The 27,085-nt window shown below is 47.0% G+C and overlaps 1 protein-coding gene across 1 annotated transcript in view; it reads left to right on the top strand.

Annotated features, from left to right (window-relative positions):
* CSMD2 (CUB and Sushi multiple domains 2) overlaps nt 1-27,085 on the top strand; it is a 305,852-nt gene that overhangs the window by 128,808 nt on the left and 149,959 nt on the right. Inside the window, exons 6-10 of the mRNA XM_055800542.1 lie at nt 5,328-5,440; nt 11,720-11,797; nt 18,912-18,999; nt 20,207-20,331; nt 22,950-23,071. Coding sequence (XP_055656517.1) covers nt 5,328-5,440; nt 11,720-11,797; nt 18,912-18,999; nt 20,207-20,331; nt 22,950-23,071 — 526 coding nt within the window. The remainder of the gene's footprint in view (nt 1-5,327; nt 5,441-11,719; nt 11,798-18,911; nt 19,000-20,206; nt 20,332-22,949; nt 23,072-27,085) is intronic.

Below are 27,085 nucleotides of genomic sequence, written 5' to 3'. Positions count from 1 at the left end.
AGGAGAACTGGGCGCAGGGCACCGGGGCTCAGCCCGCGGCAGGAAGACCCCTCATTCCAAAATCCAAAAACCTCCCTCCCTGGCTCTTCTAAAACTTGCAATCACGGGAATTCTTGTCTTCTTGGTATGTTGGGTCTCTTCTGACATAGTCCTCCGTGCCACGCAGCTACAACAAACACGTGGGACTTGAATCCTCATCCCAAACGTACGTACAATCTGTCCCGCTGACCTCGTTCAGCGGTGGGGTGACCCAGCTGCCCCCACAGCAGGCTGAGTGCGGTGTTTATATTTTTTTTCCCCTCTTCATTCAGAGATGAAACTGGTCGTTCACGTTCAAAGCTGTTGATGTGGAGCGTTCACCAGCGGCGGTGGGGAGCTGGGAGCCTGCTGTCCTCAAAGCGCCCAGTGTCTCTCTATCAGAGGACCGCGATGTAAAAAACTAAAATCTCTTCTCTCTCCGCTGTGCATAGGATGAGCTTAAATTGCAGGAGAAGAGAAGGCAGGCTTAGACATCAAGAAAAAAAAATACTGTTTTTTTTAATCCTCCCTACCATAGAGTTTTCCCGAGGTTTCAAGCAATTACAAAAGTTCCCGTTGTCCCAGCGCTGATTTCTGTGCGCTGGTTGCTTGACATTGGTGTTGAAGACACTTGAAACTTGATCAAAGTCATTCAATATCTTATAGAGTCCGAAGTTAGGCACCTTCTCAGGGGTTCTTGTCCTTGTGCAAAGTGTTTGGTGTGCTTTGAAGGGTCCGTTTTGCTTTCAGGGTCTTCTCATGGCTAGAGCACAAGCCAGAGCATCCTGAAACATGGTCCTTGCGGGGCCGGGCTGAAACAACTTTCGGAGGAAGGATGTTCTCCCAATCCCCAGTCACCAGGCGGGGAGACAGAGCAAAGAGCCTGATCCTTCCCAGCCTTGCTGGCCTCAGCATCCTCTCCAGATGCTCCAGACTCAGAAAGGCACAGCTGCAGGAATGATTTTTGAGTGGAAGCACGGTTACATCTCTTTCACAAGTGATTCCAGGATTAAAAAAATGCTTAATGTAAAATGGGTACCAAATTCCCATCAGTGAGTAATGGTTATTGATTTTACTTAAAAAATAGTTCTTACATTGCTACTTAGTCATTCCAAAGCCTTAGATTTCAGTTAACATGTTGCCGTATTCAGGAAGTTGAATATTTAATAAAGTGATTCATATCTCCTGGTGATGGCAGCAAGAAAGTGGGGGGGGAGGGAGGGAAATGGACATTACAAAGGCTTGGTAAGTTTTTCAAATTGCTGATAGATTTATTTTTTTAAAAAAAAGAGGGGAAAAAGAAGGAAAAGCCTGGAATACTGAAAAATACAGTGGCAGAGGTCCAGAAGAGAAGGGCTTTTATTTACATGACTCACTGGACTATTAGAAATTCAATCTCTTACTGGGCTAATGGTGGGTGCTGAGAATTCTGAGCACATAATGTAGTACAAAAGTGTGCTGGGGAATGTGGAAAGGCGTTCCAGCTTCTTTTAATTAGCTCTGTGCATTTCCAAGTCTCTGTAAGGTGGCTCCTCCTTTTTCTCGAAGCCAGCGCAGCAGCGCTGGGTTTATAAAGAAAAATAATGTGACCTTGAGAAGTTGGCAGCGCCACCGTTGCGTACTCCGTGTCACGGTGCAGTCAGCATCCTCCCCAGGAGCTTGTCGCAGCCTTTGCCGCCGGCCTTTTTGTCTTGGGCTGCTGTCGCTCTGCCCGTGGGTTTAGCGGTGCTAATTGGTGCTGCCCGGCGTTATCCCTGCGTGCAGACGAGCCGTGGTGGCTCCTGCAGGAGACTTGAGATGTTCCTCTGGCGTTTGCGATTGCTCTCGACTCTCGCCTGCTGAGCATCTTTCCCATTTCATTGGAGATTCATCAAGAGCAGCCAGGGCATTTGCATTCAAAGACCATGCAGCTGCTTCAGTTCAACTGTGTTTATCTGTAATTAAATATTCCATTATCAATTAACTATTAATGCTTCCTAACGATTATTTGAAACCTGTGGGAGCCTTATGGGGAAAAGCTAGTGGTTATCTGCAGGTGAGCGTTGATGATTTGCATTAAATGCCTCGCTTGAGCCACGGTATTCCTTATCCATCAGAATATTTTTTGCCCCTGACCCATCCGGTGGGAAGGAACCTTGGTCCTGGCATCGCCCACCAGCAGAGGCAGTGGTGGCAGTGGGGGGGGTGCGCTGGAAGACTGGGATGCTCTGTCCCTGGTTGGGGAGGGTGGCTTGCCAGCTGGCTGGACCCTGCCAAGGTGCAGGAATTTGGAATGAAAGCCTGTGCCTTCTAGCATGTTCCCTCCTGCAGCGGTTTGGCTTTTTCTCCGCTCAGTGCTCCACACGTGGAGGTTTACAACTGCTGTGCGGCTGGGGGGAGCAGTACCATTCACACATTAAATTTTATATTTCCATCATATGGAGTTTTCCTTCCTTGGGAGTATACGTGGGGGCTCGGGGCTCAGTGCCTGTACAGAGCCTGAAATCGTATCTCTGCAAGCAATTAAGCTAATCAAAAAGACCTTTGTGTTCTGCAACTAATTCTATTCTATTAACAGGAATCATTTTCTTTTTTTTAAAAAAAAAATCCACTTCCAAAATCCATGCTTCCGCCTGTTGCCCAGTGCATTTCCACATGCTTGTCCCAGTGATCCCACCAGGATTCCTGCCGCTCGGTGAAGGCGCTGGGGCGGCGAGGGAAGCACCTTCGTGCTCTGCCATCGTGTTTTAGCTGTTCCTTCCATCCAAAAATCTGAGCCGGCTGCTGCTGGCCGGCAGGACCTGGGCTCTAAACTCATTCCAAATAACCTGGCGTTAACAGGGAGCTGCTTGACTTCCAAAATGAGAGAACAGGGAGATAAAAGGGAGAAGAGGGAGTCTGTTAGGCTGGAACCCTCGAGAATAGAGTCTTTTTGTGTGCTGAGAGTTTGAGCGGTGGTGTGTATGGAAATGAGGACCTGATAGTGATTTCTTGGCTGATTTAGTCCTTTCAAGAAGCTGTCAATGTCTTAAGCAAATGACATATGGTGCTGATGAAAATTTACATGCAGGAAATTCAGGGAACCATTTTCCTTCACCCTAAATCTTCTGTATTTTTTTTATAGCAGTGTGAAGTGGGTACGGAGCACTATGGTTGTGATTGATTATTTTTCTCTCCTCTTGCTTTTGCCTTCAGTAGTTATTTGTGCTGTTGCAAAGGTAGCAGGAGGGTGCAAGCCATTCATTTGTCTAATTGATTTTCGAAGTGTTAATGCACTCGGTTGGTGAAATTCTAGCACTTCATGTTGTGGGATCCTTGGAAGTTAATAGCAGGCTACTCGCATCCCTAAAACATATGTGTAAGTAGATTGCTAGTCTGCAGGCTAGTGAATCCGCTCCTCCAAAGTATGTGCATATTAAAAAATAGGGTGGGGGGACAGAAGAGTGAAATTCTACCTCATTCAGGCAGGTTAATTTTATTGTTCTCTAGTTTTTATAACAGGCGATTGAATTACTTGGCTCTCCACAGTTATGAAAGTAAAATTTGGCTCTGCATACCTGAAGATTATTTATGAGAAGTTTGACTATTGATTCAGAACAAATAATAAAACAGCCTTTGGGGGTAAGAGTATTAAGTTTAAACACGTTGTCATAACAACCAGCCATAGTAACTTTCTCAGAATTGGTTTGAGGCATCCCATGTTTGCCATCAGCCCCAGATAAGTTTGTTTCAACTCAGTTATTTGAAAAAGTTTCAAATTAATTTGGTTCTGCTGTCTTTGAGTTATCCAAGGATGGCACAACGCCCTACAGAACCCATTTTTATTACACCTTGTATTTCAAAAGGGTCTGCAAAATTGAGATGAAAATAATCAATAGAGAAATGATCAGGAACAGTCTTAAACAGTTTTATAGCGTAAAGAATGTTTTCATCATGCTTTGTAATTATGCAGAATTCAGCCACAGGATAACACCAGGTTTAAAGGCTGTACTGTAGGTGGCAGAGATGGATTAGTTATGCAGCGCAATCATCCCTGCTATTTCATTAACTAGTAGAGCAGGATTACATTGCAGTTCCTCTACCATTAATAAATGTGCTGCCAAGCACCATCCTGGCTCCCTGCCGCATGCCTTGGAAAGAGGTAAATTCACCTTTGGAGGTGTTAGTGGAGCAGAGGGCTTTTATAATATTTTCTGGGCTATCGATTCTGCTGTTGAAAATGTGTAGTAATAAAATCTGAAGTAGCCTTTTGAATGGGATAGATTTCCAGGATCCTTTTACCTTCACGTAAAAAAGCATAGGTATTGGAATGCCAGTAATTTTTAAATAAGTGACAGTCCATGATTAAAAATGTAAATGGGCTTTCATTAACAATAATAGGATTCCGTAATAGCTTTTGTCATGGTAGTGTTGTTCTCCCTACCACGGTTAATGTTTCCATTATATACCTCAGTTCAAGAGGGCTGTGACTTAAGTAAACATTGTTCCAGACTGAGACCTGGCATGTGACAACTCAGCCAAGAATTATGATCGGGAGTTTAATAAAGCAAACAGCATAATATTTAAAAAAATAATAAAAAAAGTGTATAAAGAGGTATGAAGGAAACAGTTGCTGAAGGACTACTAATGGGCTGTGGAGCTTTCCACCTCATGTTTGATGGCTGTAATCTTCTGCAGGTTGGGATGGATCATAAATAATTGCTTCTTGCTGGCTATTCCCAGTAAAAAAATCGTTCTTGCAATGCTTTCTCTTTGTCAGTTAAAACAAACATTATTTTTTTTTTTTAAACTGGGTTAACCAAATATGAAGATGGGAACTGAATAAGCTTGAGACTCAAGCTCATCTTGCATACCTTGGCTGTAGCGTGTCCCCTGAGATGATTTTGTCATTTCTGCATGATACTAATGAGATACAAAAGGTGACGGAACCGTGAGGCGCTGTTACTCTGGGGAAACACGTAGCGCTTCTCTAGCTCGGAGCCGTTCTGTACCTTCCACACGTTCTTGGCGAGGTAGGAGAGGGCTGGAGCCTCCAGGCTGTCCAGCTGGGCCCATCCCGTTTGTCTGGTGAGCCCCCAGCTCAGCCCCCCATATGTATCCTTTGCCTGAGGAGGAAGGACTGGAAACGCCGGGAATTAACAACCGTGTAACCGTTGGATGGGAAGGCAAGGCAGGGAGCGCAGGCACAGGAGCATCCGCGGGGTGCAGGGATGCATCCCTGGGGCCTGCGGTACTCGCTCAGGATTTCCTGTGTTCCTGTAGGAGGAGGTATTTGGGGTATCATTTACAATCATACTAACGTTTGGCTGTTACTGGTTGGTTTCTTGCAGGTTTACTGGGATGAATTTGCCTGCCCCGGTTATCAGCAGTAAAAACTGGCTGCGGCTTCACTTCACATCAGATGGCAACCACAGGCAGAAGGGATTCAGTGCCCAGTATCAAGGTAAACGCTCACTGGCCTGTCTCGCTATTCACAGTGTGTGTTTAGCCAATTTTATTTTTTTTTCCCCCCGAGGAACCTACAGTTAACTTCCTGCATGATCCCCTTCTGTATCCTGTTAACATCAATTTTTCCAGCGGGGTCTCTAAGCGTTGCCATGTGCAGAACTGCTGTTGGGAGTACCACAGGGAGATTCATTTGCACTGTGTGCTTCCTTAGGAGCGGTTCCTGTACCCGCTGCTGGCAGCGTGTGGGATGTGGGGATACAGGCAGGGTGCCCCCGGGCCGAGGGTGGTCTTAGGGTCTCACAGAGCTTGCGCTGCCGTTACACCCCGCTGAAGCGAGAGGTAACTGAGTCTGTTTTGAATGAGGTGTAAACCGCTCCGGGTTCACCGGGCATCCCTGGAAGGGTGGATTTCAGTTTGGGGTCTTTAAGATGCTGTTGAGGGAGAGGAGATGCTCCGGCAGAGGAGTTGGGATGCTGTGGTGCTCCACGGTGTGCGGGCAGCCCCGGTGACCCATTCGGTGCGTCCTGTTGGGGCCGAACACTCGCCAGGGCGGGTTCCTCAGAGCTGTCCTCTCGGGGATGCTGAAGAACTTGGAAGGACTTTGTGGGCGCAGGGGAGTTGCATTGCTTCAGGCAGTGGCGCTGGAGGCAGGATCAGGGAGAGGGAAAACAAAGCGGGGAAGGAGCAGGGATGGCACCCAGTTCCTCGCCCGCCCTCCAGGTTTGTGTCAGCGTGCTGCAGAGCTCCCCTCAAAAGCAAGGAGGATGGCTGTGGTGAGGAGGGTGCCGTAGCCCTGGACTAACAGGAACGAAGAGAGAGGGAGCTGAGTTTCCTTGGATAGATCTACAAACTCGCCCCGTTTGTTTGTTCCCTGTTCCTTTAGCCCGAGCTGTGCTGTCCTGGCCTCCATGTGGGCTCCGTGAATCACCATTGTAACTTAACTTCCCTTGCTTTCCTTTAACATATAAATGACTTCAAATTATAAGAAAAAAGCCCCCTTTGTTTTTCCGGGGTAACACAAATGACTGCACGCAGCTGATGGCTTTTTGATACGACATTTTCCTTTGCTGTCATGATTGCTGCTTTCTATTAAAACACCTGTCTGAATCATCCTTTTTTCTTAAATAGAAAAGTACAGATTAATGTTATAATTTCCTCTGATTAGATAAATGTCAGGGGGTTCTAATCTAGCACACTCTTTGGAAGCTGTTTTGTTCGATATAATGAACTGTGCTTTTGTGTTTTGAGTGTTTCAAAGATCAACTTAAAAATGTGCTCTTGAAATGGCATTGAAGCTGGACCTCTGTCGAGCTGGCAGAGGGAATCTGGCGCTCGTTGTTCACGCACTTGCTGGGTTTTATGGAGTTTGTCAGGTCCCTTCTATCTGTTGGGGAAGGTTTCAATACTTAAAACAGAAACAAAGCGAACCCACCCCCACCCCCGGTATAAAGGCAGGGTATTGGCAGTCAGTGGAATCTGTGTCTGTACAACGTTCAAGGTGCCAGTGCAACTGCAAAAACCTCTTAACCCTTTTCATAAGAACGTAACCATGCTTGGACAGAAGTATTTTAATGGAGAGAAACGCATACAAAGTAGGATATGTAACGCCATATAAAACAGAGCAACTAAAATGTGTTTTTCAGCAGTAGAGATGAAGCAGACCCCGGGGTTGTCCAAGAGGAAGAAGAGAGGGTTAGGGTGAATCGAAGTTGTCGTCTGTTTTCCAAAGACATCTGTATACATCATTGATTAACATTCTGTGTCCTCTGAGACAGTACTAGGCGTTGCTGATAATCTATAAGAAAATCATTTCCCTTCCAGCTTGTTTAACGTTGATACCTAGTTTAGCAGAACGCCACCTTTGTATCTTCTATTTCAGCTCTTTCTAATCCACACCCTGATTTGGATATATCTTTATGAATGTAAAGGCAAGGTTAGATATAATCACCCTGTATACAGCTTTTCTTTGTTAATACAGTAAATTGGTTGCCTTCCAGGGAGAGTTAAAATATTTTCCCCTTTCTTTTTCCCTTTTATGTAAGGGGAATCTTGTGTTCTTGCAAATACTTGCTTCCCTACGCCCTCTAGGCTTATGAAAGGAGCTGTAGAGAAACTGGTGCATCAGTCTTTGGGGTTTGTTGTTGTTGTTGTTGTTGTTGTTTCTTCCTGCCACTTCTGCCTTCCCAAAAAGGTGCCGTCTACCTGCAGGTCTTAAGAAAATAAGGTAGACGTGCCTTAGCGGGGAGAAGTGACAGCACAGCCAGGTATCCCCTGTCATCCCCTTCATCAGCATAGCAACGAGGTAATGAAAAAGCTGCTGAATTTAAAATGGTGCTGAACAGGTCTACAGAATGGTGTAGCCCATCTCTCTCTGCACATTTTGTTACAGAAGCTGGATCCCAAATTGCTTTTTAGTTGATTGTTACCAACACATAATTGCATCTTTGATTGATCTCCCCACCCCGTTCCCTTCCCCTTCCATCTTCCATCCTCAGGCGGAGAGCGGGTCGCGGGTGGGTGTCAGCCCGTGGCGCAGCACGGGGAACCCGCAGACCTCTCCCTTCCCTGACGGTCCGAGGAGCTGCCTGTTGCACGCGCTGCGCCACAGAAACGGCTTTTAAGGACGTGTATATATCTAGAAATACACACGCCTAATTTTTAACGGATCTGCCAGTCTTCCTGTTGGATCACGTCTTACAAAGGGGTTACAGCATGTGCTGTGCAACCTGTTGAGTCTCCTGGGCGATGCTCAGGGAGAGGCAGAGCCAGGAAAATCCCGGTCCTTGTTGCAGGCTCTTGATTCCTAAAGAACTGCTGCTTCGGCCAGCTGATGGAGGGCATAAATGACGAGTTTCAAAATTGTTGCATCAAGGGTGTTTCTCTTCACCTGCAGCTTGAGTAAGGATCCCTGTAAGCAACCTGCCGTTGTGTCCCAGAGGATGCTAAAACGCCCCAGCAGGAGGAAAAAGATTCAGACAAGTCTGTGTTTAATACCAAACCCCTAGCAAGGCGAACAGAGGTTCATAGAATAGATTTTTGCTGAAATGCTGTTTTCCAAATTAAAAATAAATAAATGTCTCCTTAAATTCTCATTTAGAGCAACGTGAAACGATTTCAAAGAAACATCCCAGACTACCTGCTTGCTGGAAAAGCTTTGTAATGTCATCTTTCAAATTTGACAGGACACTGAGTATTCCATTAGAATCTATCAGATACACGTGAGCAGCAAAACCCTCCAGAAAATAGAGGAATTTCTGTTCATGCAATTATCCTGACACAGTCCTTTGTAGTCCTGTTCCACATTCAAATTTATAAACAAAATAGGTTTTCATATACCAGATTTTTGAGGGCATAGAGTAGGAGAATTGTTCTTACTAATTTTTTTTTTTATAAAAAGGAAATGATACTGTATTCTGACTTGTTCTCATCTAGGGTAATTTGTACAGCTTGACTTCCATCATTACGTTTCCATGTCGCAAACAAAATGAAGGATTAAAAGGAGAGTATGTAGTGATATCTCTTTATCAATTATCATTGAAATAGACACGATGCAATTAGGGGAGTAAATACTTCATGGGTATTGCGTCTTCATCTCCGCATTTTAGGCCTGGTCCTTAGTAACGAAGGTTTGGTTTCTGCTGCTTGTTTTGATTGCTGTTGGGTTTTTTGGAGCTAGGCTTTCCATTAGTCACAAATCTGGAGTGGGGTTCTGCTGGCTGGGTGGTGAAAGCAGGAATGAATATGGGTGAACCTTTGTTATCGGGTGCGTCCTTTAAAAATTGGCCGTGTTTGGCCAGGCTGAGGTGTGTTGCAGCTCTGAGCTCCCCATGCTGATTTTGGGATGTTCAGCAGCCCTGTGGTGCAGTTGGGCAGCTGGCGCACCCTGATAAGTGCTGACCCTCCCAGGGACGCGTTATCCCGTGCACGGTGTCGGCATCGATACCACGTGCACAGAGCATGCGCCAGGGACTGGAAAGCTTTGCTCATCTTTTAAGGCTTCAGGCTTCCTTTATCACACAGAACTTGATGGTCCTGTGCTTTTCTGTGGGTGGCTAGGAGAAACATTCACTGGTAATTGTATCAAGTAACTTGCAACGGGAAGATGCAGAGAATATAAAAATGGAAATTATTTTTATAAAGCTGCTCTCTCACTGATGGTGCCCCAGAGCACTTTACAGAGCAATGAATTAGCTACTGCAAAGTCACGAGCCATTGTGCATCCTGCAGTCGCTCAGATTTAGCCCTGGATGCTTGGGCTTGATTGTATTTTATTGACTGGGAGGGAACATCGGCTGTGACCACAAGGTTATCCCTGTACTTGCTTGGAAAGTGCCAGAGAATCGGGAACAGCGGCGTTACGGAGGATGAGCAGAAGGGGACCTGCTCGGCGCTTTATCCCGGTGGCGTGGTAGATGTGACCCCCTCTGTCACACAGCCAAAAGGCTGCAGAGCGCGTTCGTGTTTTAAAGCTGTCGCTGTTCCCGTCGAGACAGAAAGAGGTTTCAAAATTTCCCCCCCAACATTAGATTTGGTGGCCCTGTGGGTCTTCTGTTGGTCCCTTGACGGTGCAGTTGTTGAGAGGCTCGATGTCGGGCTCCATATCTCCCGGCGTCATCAGTCCGTGACCTGGAGAAATACGTGGCTGTCAGGGGCATTGGGAAACCTGCTGCATTTCTCCTTGTGGATTTACAGTAAAAAAGAAACAAGTGTGTGATAATTTGCTTTGAAAGTGGCATACTGCTAATTATTTTTCCCTTCTTTAAAAAAATAAAAAAAAATAAAAAAAAGAAGCACACACACACACACCCCAACAGATTAAAGACACAGTACTGGTAAGAAAGATGTGAACAACACGAGCTTTTTTTCATCGAGGTTTTTTAAGCTAATGTGGACCTCAGTTTGAAGTTAGAACTGCTTTATTTAAAGAGAAAGCAAAAAGCTGTAGCCAAATGATCAACAAAAAGCTCCAAGCTAGCATCGAGCTCAGAAAAGCACTGCCTTAGGTAAGCTTCAAGGAATAATACTTGACATCTCCCTGTCTGAAGCTCCTGCAGACAGATGTTATAAACAGATTTTTATTTTTTTTTTAAGCAAAAAACCAAAAAGCATGATTAAAAAAAGCTTGTTAGTTGTATCGGTAATTTTTCTTGACAACGTTGTCTTAAAAATGTGCTAATTTAGGGATGAAAGTATGACAAGATAAAGAAAAAGAAAAGAACATTTCTCCGTAAATAAGGACTGGCTCGTTGGAGAAGGGATCCCATAAAGTGATTTGGGCATCGTGCTTTCTGCTGTGAAGTTGTTCTTTAACCACGTTAACTTCAAATAACGCCAGTAAAAAAATTCTGCTGTGTGTTAGGCAAAAATAGCTGTGTCTGTGCTGCAGGGAGCCGTTGCCTCTCTCTCTCGCTCCCGGTATCCAGATGGTTTTGCCAGTGTGGGGTTTGTGCAGAACCCTCTGGTGTAGTGAGCGCCTCGGCGGCAGCCAAGTCCAGATAATAAAAACAAGGAGCTGCTCAGTTACGCGGGGGATTTTCATATCGAGAAGGACGGGGCTCTCTTGGGGATGGATGGATGGATGGATGGATGGATGGATGGGGATCTTGTTGCAACCCTCGTGGTTTCTCGTTTTCTGGGTGAGGAGCAGAGTGGGGAGGTGAATGGTCACACCGGGAGCTCTGGTAGCCACTGTGCAGCATCTCTACTTGTGCCTGTGGCTATGAGTAGTGGGTCTGTGCGCTCACACTTCTCTTTGCCAGTAACGTGGTTTTACTGTGGCCCTTTTTCCTGGGATTTTACTGCCGTTTTGAGCCTACCGTTAGGCAGATCGTGATTATAGTTGGTAGGTTATGGGGTGTTCACGTGGGGCGTGGTATTCCCGCAGAAGCGGAGAATGGCTTTGCTCCATAACGCGTTCATTGAAGAACTGCTGCAGTCAAACCGGGTGAAACCAAGCTGCCCTTTTCCCCCAGAGCTTCCCTTTTGCCTGTTTCCCGTTTTTTATCCTGTTAAGCAAAATGCCGTGGTTACGGAGGGGTGAGGAGCTGTGTTCGGCTGGGGTCGGCTTGGCTCGGATCCCCAGGGACACCAGCCCAGACCTAACACGGCTCCGAGGGGCAGGATAAGCTGTCCGGGCTGTAAGGGGAAGACACAGGGTATCCTGCAGCATGGGTGGGTGGTTTACAACTGTTGCTTCATTTTCTTTTTAAATAATCCCTAATGCTTAGCTAAATCTTTCGCTTGTCTCTGCTTTGTTTTAAATCTGTCCCTGTAGTCAAAAAGCAAGTTGAACTGAAGTCCAGAGGGGTGAAGCTAATGCCCAGCAAGGACAATAACCAGAAGACATCAGTGTGTAAGTTTTTTGGCTGCTCCTTACGCTGTCTTTTGTATAATGGTCTCCTTGAACATTTCATTTGACTTTCCAGTAATCTCTAAAACTTCGTCACTCTTAAAAGTTTTAATGCTTTTCCCTCTCCTCCCTCTGCATTACTGCATCACTTCCAGTGCTCTATTCACAAGCATATACTAACTTGTTGAAGTGGGAATGGAGGGGATCGGTGTGTGTGCATTTAATATATACTGTATGCTTTCTGCTCGTTGATGGACTGGGGTTCATGATTTCTGTTGGGTTTTAGTGTGGAAAGTGTCAAACTGTAAACAGTTTTGAAAACTGCATTGATGCTACTGCTGTAAAATTAGGAGTTAGGGATAAGCAACCCCACCGAAAAAGACCTAGCAGAAAATCTGCAGAGGCAATGGCAGCCTCTCTCTTTTTCTCTTTGCATTTTATTTAATTGTCCCTGAAGAAAAATGATACCGCTGCTGTGCAAGAGCTTGTAATACTGATTTTTATGGTCTCCTTGTTAGTTACTCGCTTTCAGCGTGTCTAGGGGTTGATATGTTGGAGGTGTGCTCAGAATGTCACCTGGTCACTGCTGTGTTTTCCTCTTGCAGGAGGGGAAGCCGTTAGGTCTGTTCCTCTTTGCCTTTTAGGTCCTTTTCAAATCAGAAGCAGGACCCGTAGTTCTTTATGCCTGACTGTGGACGGACCACTAGGCTCCTAACGGGACTTATTAATAATATTGAACAGGAGGGACCAGCATTAACTCAAGTTTATGTTTTATATGTATTCGAACAGGAGCAGAACCTAGCATTTTTTTAAATACCTTTTTAGAGGAGAAGAGGCGATTGCTCATTTTGTTGCATAGACCATTACACCCATCAAAGAGGTACCGTTTGGACATTTCCCTCGTCTGAATTTTGGGTGCCAAATTCACTTAAGAAAAAACGATGAATTGAATGTAAAGCATTGCTCACTGTCGGTCTGAAATGAGAATGGCTCGCTTCTAGGCCCACATGAGAGTGCTTATAAGTCTCACATTTTTCAGAAGCAAAGCCCAACAAGGTAACAAAATAGCAGGGTATAAGTTGCCCAAAACCTTCAGAGCAGAAAACGGTAGGACGTGTTTTGAGGAAATGAATTCAGTTTTAAGAAAGTCCCTGTATGCAACATGTTTCTGGTTGTATGATGTTTCTTGCCGAGAAGAATTTAATTGTAATAAACATTTCAGCTCACTTAACTAAGGGTGAAGCTCTGTTGGAAGGTACCACAGTCTTTGATTGTGTGGGCACCGGAGAGAAAAGGATGTGTTTGGAGTGGGATGTCTGCTGCCTGGGGTGTGGGGGAGGGAGTCTTGGCTGAGTGGAAGACGTTAGCCTGGTTCGGAGTCATTAGTTTACTGTCTGTAAGTATTCCGGTGTTGGGAATATATAGGGTTCCCATTTCTCCTTCCTGGGAACGTGAGGCTGCTTCCCTAATGACCGCTGTCAGCTCTGGCCGTGCCCAGGGCTCGGGCGAAGGTGGGGGCTGAGCGAGAGACAGCGGCTGAACTCCCCTTGCTGGGCTGTCCTGCTCTGTCCCAGTCGAGCTCCACTTTTGAGGGCAAAAACGTAGGAAGTTCTTGTTGCTTCTGCCCGCTTTATCCTCACCCAACGGGGAGCAGGCTTCAGTCTTCAAAGCTGTCAATTCAGCATCTTGTGTAGTGCTAATCTTGTCCTATTTGATAAGGCAAAACAGAGCATAGGGAGGCAGCTTAGCCTGAAAGCTATTAAGCTGTAATAATATAGATGGTGATAGTTCCGTGGCCCAAATTCCTTTCCCTTACCAGCATGGTGCTTGCCACAACCCTTGTGCCTTCAGCTCCTTCCCTGTGCGCTGCTCTTAGCAAGGTCTGGATTGTAAACCCAGATTAAGCTCTATCTCCCACAGCCTTCTGCTGTCACACTTCTGTTACAGTACATTTTCAACTTCAGAAATGCTGATTCCGGAGAAGATGTCTCCAGAAAATGGTTCATTTTCAGAAAATGGAGCCCAAGAGGTTATCTTCTTTTTTTTTTTTTTTTTTTTTTTTTTCTTCTTTCCCCTTGCTTTTTTGATTTGCATGGCTAGCCATGCCCCTTCTTCTCTCAAACTTTCATGAGCTTCTGAGTCTGCGTATGCATCAGAGGTAATTATACAGGTGGGACAGGCTGATTAAAGACCTGTGAAGTTTGCTAGTGGTGCTCTTATTTCATCTGACTCGAATATCGGAAATTTAGAAACCTCTGTGTCTCTTGGTAATAGCTAGAGCTGTGCCATGCTTTATTTTCAAAGGCTTTCTTCCTAGCCATGTTTTTCTGGTGCTCTTTGCACATCCTGAAATTCTCCCTTGAAGAATCTGTGGCGGTGTAGAGCAGCTTGCAGCCGTGTCCTTACCACCCTGCAGGTCTGCCAGGAGGTTTCTGGTGGGCTGGCTGGACGCTGTGGTTAGCTGCCAGATCCTAACTGTCCAGATTAAAGCCCGTGTGTTTCATCTGTTGGAGTAGAGGCGACACATATCCATGGAACAGCACGTGGTACTATTGCAGGAAAATAATGTGTAGAAATATGAAATTTGGGGGGGAGGTGCTAACTGTGTTCAGTCACAAACGTTTTTATTGAAATGGAAATCAAGTGCCTCGTACTGTTCATCATCCCTAAAATGATTTGGACGTTTTGCTTTAATCATTTTTTTTGGAGGAAAAATAATACAGCTCCTGAGGATAAGATAGAAGAAACAGTTTTACATTTTAAATTGCGCTTAGGAGATTGTTTCTTTTACTGTACGCAGCATGTAAATGTGAGTATTCCAAGTCACACAGTGGGAAAAGCGTGGTGCTTTGCTTTTACAAAACAACATCAGAGCCGCTTCTCTGACCTTTGAATGAGGCATCCCTGAAAACGCGCTGCTGGATATCTTGGAAGCGCTTGTACGAAGCAGCGCAAGTTCTGTGTATGTTCAGATTTGTCAAAGCCTATTTTAAATGCACGAACGCCAAGTAATTTTGGAGGTGTTGATCAGTTGTAGGTCTCAGCCAAGTGTACGGAAGCTTCTAGATCCTCAGCATTGCAGCAAGCCTGCTTTCTGCATGGGGTGCTGAGCTGCGAGTGGTTGTATCTGGGTCCGGGCTGAACCGCGGCAGCACAGAGCGAGTGCAGAGCCGCAGAGGAGCAGCCCTGGGTCTCTAGCACTCCAGCTCTGAAAGAAGCTGCCTTGGCTTTAAGTAGGGCAAAACACAGTCTTGGCAAATGGTATTTAAAATCTGAAAGCCTGTAAACGTTTTTGAACTCGTCTATTTTTCCGAGCTAGCCTGAGATAGCGACAAGATGTGGAATTACGGGGTCAGAATTCCCCAAGCAAAAGATTTCCAGCTGGAAATTGTCGTGACCAGCCCAAGTCTGTACCCTTTTCACGCTGGCGTTTGGCCAGACGGGTGAGCGGGTAACATCGGGATCGGCACCACTGAGGTTCTGGAGATGCTGGATGAAGGACGCGGAGGGGCAGCGAGCCACTGGCTGGGGTGGTAGCTCTCCCGTTCGTAGGGCTGAGTTTTGTAACCCATTAACCAGAAGGTTCCGTGGAGTAACTGCCAGCCTTAACGTGCTCTTAAAGATTAACCCTTTTAAAACTACTAATTGCTGCTACAGTCCTTCCCTCCCCACCCCCCGTGGCAGTAGAAAAGCCCACTTGTTTTCACTGTATTTCTCATGCTGAGAAATGTGGAGCCTTTGTAAAATCTTTTTAGATGCTGCTTTATTTCCTAGTTAATATTTTACATCCCTAAATTCAATAAAAAGCTGTCCCTCGGGAACCTATCGATGAACTTTCTTTAATAATGTGGTGAGATACAGAGAACTAAAGAAGGTTCTCAGTTCTTCTAACAGATGGAGTAAATTACTGTGTCAAACAAAGCGGTCGTCACTGTCTGTTCCTGAATGCGCAATGGCAAGGTAGTTGCTGAAAAAAAAAATCAGGAGGAGAATGAAGGGGCGGAAAACTAGTTGCATGGTTTGGGGGAGAGACTCCTTCAGCCTATAATGTAGAAACTGAACAGTTCATCACAGTTTGAGACCTATTGTTTTTCTAGTAACCTTGAAGAATTCATTTTGGAGCGCTGCAGCCCAGACGTAGATCAGTCAGACCTGCAGGAGGATGAGCGCAGTACTGACAGCAAGTTCTCAGCATAACAAATATGGCTTATGTGGGTTATATTCCTGTGCGTGTGTTTAAAACAAAACGTAGAAGAACAAAAGTTTCTGTAAGTGACCATCTAACCCATCTTCTCCTTTTCTTTTGCTCTCCTTCACGTTTACCAGTAAAATATCCCAGCTATCGTGCTACGGAGTTGCGTTTCCTTTCCACCCTGCTCTGTTTGATCTTACCTGCTCTCTGGTTTATCAGCACGGGTTATACAGAGATGAACAAAATGCTAGCTAACAAGAGAAGAAATGTTACTGGTAACCAACAACCTGCCTGTGGGTTTTGCTGGTCCTCTGTAGCCTTGCTTCTTCCCAGAGCTTGGCATCGGAGGCTTCCAGGTTCACTGCCATCTGCTACGGGACGTAATTGATGGATGTGATACAGGGCAGAGGGAAGTAACGCAGGCATAAAAGATGTCTGGATAGTCCTTTGACCACGGGAGAAAAATTGGGCTGTGGAAAGGCAATCTGGTAATCCGCTCTGCAGGGAAGAGCGTGCAGGTCTTTGGATGGAGAGATGTCTCTAGAAGCTGGGTTTGCGCACGCGGACGTGGTGGGCATCGCTCCTTTAGTGTGCTTTTGCTCTGGGGAAGGTGTAGAAGCGAGATGAGAAATCTTAGCGCTTTTCCTTCAGTACCATACGGGCTGGTGACGTCCAGCCCTAGTTTGTACGCTCTATTCTAAGCGTTAATTTTACTTTGGAGACATCTGTATGCGTGGTCACCGTGTTTGCGTGGGTAGGTAGTGATCTGAGAAGCCCTAGGGACGACGGTGTCACCGGTGTCCTTTGTGCAGCTGACCTTGCGTTTCTCAGACTCAGCATGTGATTTCAAGCACTAGCAGAGGGGCCCTGGGAAGCCGAGGATTTCCTTTGGGTCACCAAATGATTTTTGCATTTTGGAGACCTGCTGGAGGCGCCGGCTCCTGGCGCAGGGTTTTGTCGTGGCCGCTTCAGTTATTGGGGCGCTGATGCTGGAAGTCCCGGAGCTGAATCCCCGCTCTGGGCAGGGGCTCCCTGCCGTCTGGCTCTGGTGTACGTTCAGCATCAGAACCCGTGACGGCTGGCAGCAAAGCTTTGTAGCTACAAAACGCAGCTATCAAAAGGTAGTGTGTGCCGCTTTCATGCTGCTGTCACTTGCCGGTGTCTCTGTCCTGGTGACTGAGCTTAACGCAAGGTTATGAATATGCAGAAGAGGGAAATCAGTCTCCCAGGAGCCTGGTTCCCTGCGAGCCCTGTGTCTGTTGCTCTTGTGCCCTCAAACACACGAAGGAGAGCGTGGAGCACCGAAGCGGCACTCCGAGACCCCGAGCAGCGGCAGGGCCGGCCCCGAGCCATCCTGCGGGTGCTGGGCTCCAGCACCCTGGGGTGGGGTGGGAAGCGGGGGGCGGGAGACCGGGAGGCACAAAGGCCCTCGCCGAATGGAAGGGCACAAGGTGAGACGTTGTGCCTGCAGCCGATGTCAGAAGCTGTCACATTTCCAGCGTAGGCAGCTGGTGCGGGTGCTGGTGTGAGCGCCCCGTCCCAGCAGAGAGCTCCCTCCGTCCTTTTAGGAACAGCGTTCCGTCTTCCACCTGTAGTGCCTCACTCCGCAAGGTCTAATTACCCAATTAATAATTTCCATATTTGATGGTCTTGCCTTCCTGTGTGTTCACGCTGCGCAGTCTGTGTTTGTGTAGCTACTCCACGTGTTTATCCTCCCATGTCAATATTGACACGCACACGGCTCCATCGCTCTCACTGCTCCGTGCCGTGCACACCTCGCGCTGTCTCTCGTGAGAAACATGCTTTTGTCACCGCACCATCATCCATTTGGCGGCGGTCTTCGGGGCGCTGTGCTAATGTAGCGTCTGCTGAAATACAGCAGAGCTTTTTCCTTGAACCGAGCGAGAGGTAGAGGTAGAACGGACGCGCGCTGGGTTCAGACTCATCGCTTCGCTGCTTCAGCATCCTTGCCAAGAAATGTCGCCTTTTCCTTGGGTCCTTCCCTTAGCGATTCAAGAAAACCGAGTCACATAAAACTGAGGCAGCTCCGTGACAAAATCATCCCTTTGCCCCCCATCATTGTGCGTTTTGGGAGTTGCTGGAATGCAAAATTGGAATCGGTGTGTTGCCAGAGCTCATCTCGTCCTTGTCAGGAGCCCCCTCCCCCGCCCCCCAGGTTGTATCCCCCCCAGGTCAGTGCCTGACTGCTTGTTTGTGCCGTTTGACGGGCTGGAGAGGGAAGGTGGAGATGGGGAGGTAGGGAATGAAGTTTGAAGGTGTTTATTCAGTGCTGATCACCACTTCATAGATTTCATGTTTGTTGGCAGTTACATTAAGGTTGCTCCATAAAATTTTTCATATCCAAACTAAATTACTTGCTTTATAATGCTAGACTTGCATTTCCCTCTCCTTTCTCCCTTTTGTTCTGTGCTTGGTTTTTCCCCTGGTATCATACACCTGCCTCTTCATTGAGTTGTTTTCTTTCCCTGGCACCACTCAGGTGGGTTTGGGGGGGCGGTAGGCTGTCACCTTGTGGTGTCACAGGTGGCCCATTTTAATCACAGGCTGTGGAAATGGGCTGGCTTAGTCGGTGTCATTTTGCAGAACAAAAAAAAACTCTTTTCAGAGGTACTTCTGTAGTGGAACGGAGGGAAAACTGTGTCCCTAGCTGGCATTTCCTAGAAAACACTTTGGTGTATAAACCGAGCTGAAATGATTCCAATTACATTTGTTTCCCAAGCTGTTTTCGTTTTGGTGGGGGTGTTTTTGGTTTTGGGTTGTTTTTTTTTTTCCTAAACAAAATGGAATATGTTCAGGTTTTCGAGCTACCGATTGCCATTTTTCTCTCCACATCCACCAAGACAGTTGATGAAAGAATGTTTCTTTTGCTATTCTGTCTCTGTATGTGCTGTTTTTGCTTTGTAGTAACTCAGGTTGGTGTGTCCCAGGGACATAATATGTGTCCAGACCCTGGGATTCCAGAGAGAGGCAAAAGAATAGGCAACGATTTTAGGTAAGAACCTTTTATGTGTGTGTTTCTGCATGCCGCAAAGCTACCCTCGATAACCATTGTGTGTGCTCCTTGGCATTCTGGAGTCTGTTTTTAGAGACCATCTGCACACCTCTAAATGTGTTCTCTCAGAAAAGCTTGCCGAGGCTAGTGATTGTAAAAGAACAAGTGTGTGTAAACGTGCCCATGTGTGTTTGGGAGACCGTGTCCCAGATGAGGCTCTGCAATGATCTCTCTTTCAGAGCATTTCTCTTATCACAACACGGGCGTTTAGCCAGGCTTGTATAATCCATGTTTGTTGTCATTCCCCGCTCCAGTTAAGTGCAGAAAGAACTGCCTTAAACAGCACCAAAAAAAAAATATTTAAAAAAATATAAAAAAATCACTTTTCAAATTAGCTTCAGTCACAGCATGGCCCTGCCCCTGGTGAATTTGAGGTGACTTCCCAAAGCGCTGGCACAGTTCCTTGTCAATAAGTATATGTGGTGCTAGATAATTGTTTTCTTATAAAGTTTAAAACAATGCTGCTGTTCCCTTCTGGTTGCTAGCGTTTACAGTGTGCAGGAATGAATCAGCCTGCTGTTAGCAATGGGGAATCGATATTTAATCTTATTTCACTGTTGATAGCCGTTTTGTTCACAAAAAGTGTCTTGCAGCTTAGCCTGAGTCTATCAAATTTTCCTGAAATCCAGAAAACGGATCGGAGGGTTGAGGGTGGAGGAAAGGGAATTCCCAATAGTCCCTAAATGCCATGGGATAAATCCTGAGCTGCTTGCTGTAAACTGGCACGGTGTTGCTTCAGTGGAGAAGGCAGCATTGGCTTAAATCAGCAGAGGAGCTGAAGCCAAAGTGTTAGAATAAAGAAAAAAAAAATAAATTTAGTAGCAGATAAAGAATTTATATTTTTTTTTCTTTATGAGAATGCTGAGCATGTCATCTCTGGGGGCTGAGCCTGTGCTCCCACATGGAATAAAATTCCCGCTGAAGTTGCATGGGAAGGTTCAGCTCTGTCCGTGCACTGTCACCCCCGAGGCAAGCGAGCGCGTGGGGCAGCCTCTGCCCCTCACCCGCTTCGGCTGTTGCCTGCAGGGCTGGGGAACTCCCTCTGCTCCCAGTTTGGAGAATCGCTGGGGTAGTAACGAGCAAGTGACGAACCTGTTGCTGCAGCGTGGTCTCGGTTGCTAACGTCCCCCTCTGTTCTGCCTGCTAGGTTAGGCTCCAGCATCCAGTTCACCTGCAACGAGGGCTATGATTTACAAGGGTCCAAAAGCATCACCTGTAAGAGAGTGAGCGACATAATTGTGGCATGGAGTGACCACAGGCCGGTGTGCAGAGGTGAGAAGACCAAAAAATTTTTTCCTGAGTTATTAGGACTAACGACAGCATCCATCTCCTTAATGTCCCCGTCGTGCATCACCCACTCTGTCCTCGTTTGTCACTGCTCAGGGGGTCCGGACCCACCGCCTGCTGCCTGGCTGTACAGATCTGTGTTCAAACCCCTCCTCGGGCAAGGGGCACGGCAGGGAGAGCCCCCCCCCCGCCCCCCGCCTCGAGGGGAGAGCCCCCCTGGATGCTCGCAGCCTGCTGGGAAGGTGCAGCCCTGTCCCGCCGTGTGCTCAGCACCGCGCTGGGTGCACATGTGCCCTTGGCAGTGGCGCTGTGGGCTCGTCAGCTCCCTGCTCAGCAGTCCATGGGATCTTTATTAATAGTTTTCCAATGATCCTTCTTGTTTTCTGGCCGAGCACGAGAGTGTCGTATGAGTTTAAATTTCCAGTCTTTTCTACACAAGCCTGAGAAAGAAACCTTTGCTTGGTTCTCATGCAATATTTTTTTTTGGATTCTGGAGATTTGGGTTTGAAGAAAAACACCTGTTCCTGTGCATAGCAGTACTAATAAAGCTGTTTCCATTAACTACGGAGCCCCATCAGCTATTAGCTCTGCACCACACGGGTGACATCGGTGTCCTTCATACCCGTGTACTGTGTCCTCACCTCTGAGCAACACTTTTTGCTCCCTTCTGGTCTCTTTATTGCAGGGATTCCTTTTAATGGGATGAGGAGGAGAGGGGAGGAAAGGTGAAAGCCTGAAACAAAATCTGGAAAAGCTAAGATGGAGGGAGATACTTCTACGTGGAACCTGCTGCTAGTAGGCAGCAATATAGGATTACTTGGACTGTGGTTCCCTGCCAGCATTATCCTGATTATCCCGTGGCCCAGCCATGAGCCATCAGTGAATGAAGTTGTTTTTCAGCGGGGGAAAACACTAATGCCCATTTCGCCCTTGGCCATTTTGTTTTCATTCCGTCTCTCTCTAAGAAGTCGCATGCATAATTGTGATACTTGTAATGCTAATAATGAACAACTTGTAATATTTTTAATTAAATCCCTCTAAAGCTCTTAAAGTCATAAATTAGTATTTTTTCAGTTCTTTTTTCTTTAATTTCATCTACGGAGTTTTTCAAGGCTTTGGAATCCCATCTAATTCTTGAAACAAGCCTAGAATAAATTGAATCACTGTAAGAGGATATTTGGCATAAATATGTGACACTATAAAGGAAATTTATGGTGTCCTCTTGCAGGAGATAAGAAAGGATTTGCCTGCATTATTCTGATTCTATGAATCAACTTAATTTTTTTTTTTAACTGCTAACTTTTGCGGTTGTTTTCTTTCTAAAAAGTTTTCCATCTGTTTCTTATTCCATCTTTATACTGCTTTTATTTTTTTTTTTTCCCTCCCTGTTTGTTCTTTTTGTTATTGGGTCAAATAACAGAAATCGGGGTCCCTGCTGAGCCAGCTTTTAACCCCCTGGTCTGTGTAATTTCTAATCCCCAGTGCTCAAACCTCTCGCTGCTGTTGGGAAACTGTTCTTCAGCTTCCCCATCTGCAGTGGGTTCCCTCTGGATGACGGGCAGGCTCTCCGAATCCCTTTGCACTCCTGTTGCCCGCTTGTAAAATGGGAATAACGGTGGGAGTAAGAGGATTTACCTTATTTCTGTAAGGTAGGGTGCAATGACTCCAGGATGGGGTCACACAGGAGGGATGGGGCATGGATAGATGCGCTCTGCTCTTTCCTGAGCAGCTTCTCAGCGTTCCTGTGTGACCACCTCTGCAGTCAGACAGTTTGGCCAGGAGACCATTTTCCACACCCTACTGCTATTTGGGGGGGGGGGCGGGGGGGGGGGGGGGGGGGGGGGGGGCGGAGAACCGCTTTGCAGATGCCACGTGTGCAAATAAGGTTCCTTTGAGATTGGGGATATATTAATTTTGAGGATCCACCACCACAGCAGAGGCAGTTCCATGACCAAGGATGCTGTTCTTCACATGTTCTGGGTAGATCCTACATCCAAGGAATACCACAGGCTGAGATTGCCCTGCTTAAGCATTTCTTAGTTTCTACTTTACCCAAGATGTGTTTAAGATGCAAAATTGAGCTGCCATCCTGGGTTGGAGTCCCCAGTCATATTGAAATGAACTCAGCCCTTACCAAATAAATACTTGCTGTGCAGTATTTTTATTTTTCTTTGACCTGCAGTGAAGGAAATAAGACATTGAAAAGCAACTGCATCTTAGCTGGCATCTTCTGCTGTTGGTTTCACTGTATGGACACCAAAGTGTTTCTGTGAGGGCTTGAATGTAGTAAAAAAATAAATGCGATCAGTCTGAGCACTAGAGAATGAGTGGTTGTTGGTGGGTCTGGTGGTCCATCTGTTTGGTAGCCCTTGGAAACACCCCACTTATCTGCTCATCACGGAGAAATCCTTCCTCTCTGTTACATGGAATAAAAGGAACCTTTTGGCTAGTGAAAACAGCACAGAGCAGCAAGGTTTAATTCTCCCCCGCTTCCGTAACGTCTACATCTCTGCTTCTTTCTCCTCCTCAAACAACGAATGCAGTGTGCATCCCAAAGGGAAAGAGACCTCCCTCCCACATCTGTCTTGTTTTCCTCTCCACAGCTAGGATGTGTGACATGTACCTCCGTGGTCCCAGCGGCGTGATAACTTCTCCCAACTACCCCGTACAATACGATAACAATGCCTACTGCGTGTGGGTCATCACTGCGCTCAATCCAGCCAAGGTAGGTCTCGGAGATGCGTCTCCATGTCATTATTTCGGTGCCTTAGTTGAACTGTTGTACAGCTGTGCTTCAGGGAGGACTAGGCTCTGATATTTAGCTGTCCAGGTTTCTGTTTCTAACGTTGGTACCTCCTTCTCCCCCCCTGCAGACTTCTTCCCTGCATTTCTCCAACCTCCTTTAAAGACCGCAACACATCACATTCCATCTCTGCTGAAAATCCATTTTGTTAAAGGATGTAATTAAAAGTGAACGTAATTATTTTTAATGGAAAACCTCTTTGATATCTTGGCGTGAATGGCGGTGAAATGCCAAACAGCTTAGCAAAGCATCTCATTAAGGCAGCTCGCAGTCAGGCCGGGGAGGCTGTGCCAGGAATGCTGATTTATTTTTTTTTTTTCCCTTCCTTTTGGCTGGTGGCTGGCCCCTCACCAATGGGGGTTGCAGCCCCCCGAGGGTGAGTGAGGAGGGGAGGTATTGGTTCTACCTACCGCTATTTATGCGGTGCTGCAAATTTACCAGCAAGTCTTTTCTGTGCTTGCTGAGGCTTGGAAGAAGAGGAGGGTGGTGGGCTTTTTTGTCCCCGCTGGTCTGCGTATCTGATTCAAGTCTGATTGTTGATCGTGGAGAGAGCAAGGCTTCGCTGCCTGGGCCTTTGTCAGATCAAGTCCTTTTGTTTTCCGCTGGCTCGGGGAGGGCAATGTTCAGTGCCTCACCGCCTTCTCCAGCCCTGCAAGTTCAGCCTGTTCCTCTCCGCCAGATCCGTGTGGGAACATCAGGACAAAAATTACTTCGTTGTGGAGCTCAAAATGCACTTTTTGAGGTCTTGTTCACTCTCCTCTGCTCTTAGACAATGGGTTTCATTCTTTTTAGTATCTGGATTCCAACTGACGTCATCCCCATTAGCTCGTGAGCAAATGGTGTGCGCCGAGCACTGAGCTCGTACGTTGCTCCGTCAGTTATCCTGGGTCCTTGCCTCGAAGCAGTCCTGTGTCCTGGCACTCCGCCTGCTGCCGCTGATCCGAGGTAGGCGTTCCACAAACATGTTAGTATCCCAGGGTCTCATCTTTTGCTGGAAATTCTTACGGTCCGCAGAAACGCTGGGAAGCGCCCGCAGTGGTAGCTGCCACCGGTGGGATGTCCCTCTGGAGCACTTGGTGTCAGGGCAGCTGGCGCTGGCTGAAGAGCCTCTTGAGTTCTGCTTCCCTCTCCTCCTTGACCTCCGTTCAAGCCTTTAATAAGTGCAGATCACTGGTGGATTATGATTTTAATGAGGAGTGTTCCTACGTTCCCGTTTCAAGATGAGTTTGTGTTTGAGGGGCTGTCGTCGTCAGCCGGCCGTTTCATCCCGTGGATGCCTGGGTGGGCTGCTCAGGAGCACGGGAATGACCCAGATTCTGGGAAAGCGGGGTGAGGAATCAGGGTACTTCCTCGGTGCTGATCTATTTGGAGTGATTTGCTGGTTAATCAGACCCAGGACGTTCTCCTTCATCAGGGTAATGTGCAAGTGGAGAACAGACCACATCTAACAGCAGCGATTGCTGCTCAGGTGTCAGCTGTGTCCTGCACACCCCTGGGTGCACATCGCCTGTGCATGGGCAGGCTGTTGGCTCCATCAGCCTCTGGGGCTGTGGTGTGGCTGTCAGACTTACCCTTACTTTTGTCCATCTTTGTCTTTCAAAGATCAGAAAAACCCAGGTTTTGGGTGTAAAAAACAGTCTTCTGTGTTTGGGAAGAATCTGTAGTGAGCTAGATGTAGGCTGCCCTGGGTGTTGTGTAGGTTAACACTTCCAGTTGGGTTTTCTGTTACAAATTACGATTGAAGAGATTGCCAAGAGTCACTGTGTCCACTGTTTTATTGACCCTTTGTCACCCTGCTTTCGTGTTGAGTATTTTGAGTCTGATCTTCAGCTCTGATGGTCTGCTTTTCTGCCTGCCTCGTGCACAAACTTGTTCTGCTTCTTCTTCAGCGGTGTGATAGAACAAGCTTCTCCTGTTGTCAGCCTCCTGGGCAGGCAGTCTCCACTTTTCGAAACCATAGTCTTTGTGAACTTTGACTTACGGAAGGGTTCTCCTCTCCCGCTGCTTAGGTTCTTCCTCAGCTTTTAAACCTGAGTGATAATGAATTCTCGATTAGAAAACAGGATCTGCAAGTCCTGATCCTCAGCTTGCATCAAATCATCCAGGAGATTGAAATTGGTGAAACCCATTAATTTCAATACTTACCGATTCAATAGGACAAGAAAAGGTGGTTTGCGCTCCACGGGTCACGACACCATAGACTGTGAAGAGGTGCAGGGTGAAGAGCACAAGTGGAACACGGATGGATTGGCCAGATCAGCAGCTTGTATTAGCTGTGTAAAGAGACTGCCATCTTCGTTTTCTTTGAAGCGGTAGTACTTAATTAGCAATATCGGTTTAGAAAGGGTTTCTGGGTTCGGGGTGTTTCATCCTGGACGTGTAGGTTGCAGTAGGGAGAAACTCCCCATCTCTTGGGAGCAGGGAGGGCTGAGGGGGAACGCGGGAATGGTTTGGGAAAGCCGCTGCCGTGCCTGCCGGTTCCCCGCGCGGCGCTTCGCTTGCTTCTCTTCGTCTGAGCGGCTGTCGGGAGCTGCAGCCTGATGCCCTTCCTCCGGCGGGGGCTCCACGCGGTCCCTGCAGCCCCTTCGGGCACTCCTCGGGAAGCTTGGAAACCAGCCCATTGCCCTTTGCGTCTTCTGCTCTTAAATCAATTCATTAAGGCTCCGGAAAGCAGAGTTGTGCAGACCAGGTCATATCTGAGCGGTGAAAATACCAGATGGCCAGTAAATTCGCTGCCGTGGGGGGGTTCTTTCGCCCGGCAGACCTCTCCCGAGGCTGGCTGTGTGTGCTACCGCAGCAGCTCACCTGTGCATGACCCAGTATAGCACTGGGAGCTGCTGGGATGTGCGTTCTGGTGCCAGGTGGGTCACTGGTATTCTTGTCTCACCAGTCGTGTCGTGCAGCCTCTGGGAAGTACACGTGAACCTCTCGCTGGCTTAAAGCATGGCCCCAGTTAGAAACGGGGTGCTAAACTGGGGAATTCATCGCTCTGACTCACGTCGCCTTTGTGAGCAAAGGGGATGATCTCATCATCGCACATTCCCCAGCATGGGTGAAGGAAGGATTGGAGATGAATTAATTAAAATGCCTGTAAAATACTTTGAAGATAAAAAGCATTATGGGCCTGAGCTGAAGCCTGCTGAAGTCGGTGGTAATCTTTTTATTGACTTGAGTGGTCTTTGGATCAGGTCCTGTTATATGAAGCTTTTAATATGAGCGATGGGAAAACCACCGAGCTGAATTTAGAACTCATTTGCAAGTCATCTGTTCTATATTTGGAAAAGGACTGCGAGCCAGATTCACTGAGCTACATAATCCCCTCGAAGTTTGCTCAGAAACCTACATAAACAGTATTAAAGGCATAGCGCTTTTCAGTTGACAGCTTGGAATGATTTCCTATACGGAGCGGGGCATCAAACCTGTTTGCGGGATTCGGCATATAGAGGCTTCTCGCTGGTCCCCAGTACCGTGGGAATCTGTTTCAACCGCGGTGGAAAAACAAATCGCTTGGGAGCCCAGAAATGCATATGATAATTGGCGAATTTGCATCAAAACTATTTCTGAACCTTCTTGACATAATGGATGCTACTGGTTGACACTTCTCCTGGGGTTATTCTCACCTGGAGCCTGGCGAGCCAAATAAAGCTCCGTCCAAGCGTCTTGTATGGTCGGTGGAGAGAGATGGGCCCCTCCAGGGGATGATTCATCCCGAACGAAGATAGATGCTTGGGACCTGGGGAGAAGGGGGGATGAGTAATGTGAGCTTGTAAAGCATCTGAATATCACTGTAAGAGGTGCTGTTCTCCACGGAGAGAATTACTGTGGGTTTTTCCTACATGCGTGACTGCGCTGCAAATCACTTTGCAGTCCAGAGCCTTAAGAATCGGGTGTCATACTACAGCCTATTTTCTTGACTTTTCTAATCGCTTCCTGTCA

The sequence above is a fragment of the Falco peregrinus genome, chromosome 3, assembly GCF_023634155.1.
Source record: "Falco peregrinus isolate bFalPer1 chromosome 3, bFalPer1.pri, whole genome shotgun sequence".
NCBI classification, from domain to species: domain Eukaryota; kingdom Metazoa; phylum Chordata; class Aves; order Falconiformes; family Falconidae; genus Falco; species Falco peregrinus.
The sequence above is the reverse complement of the archived record's forward strand: the minus strand, read 5'-3'. Positions and strand labels throughout refer to the sequence as shown.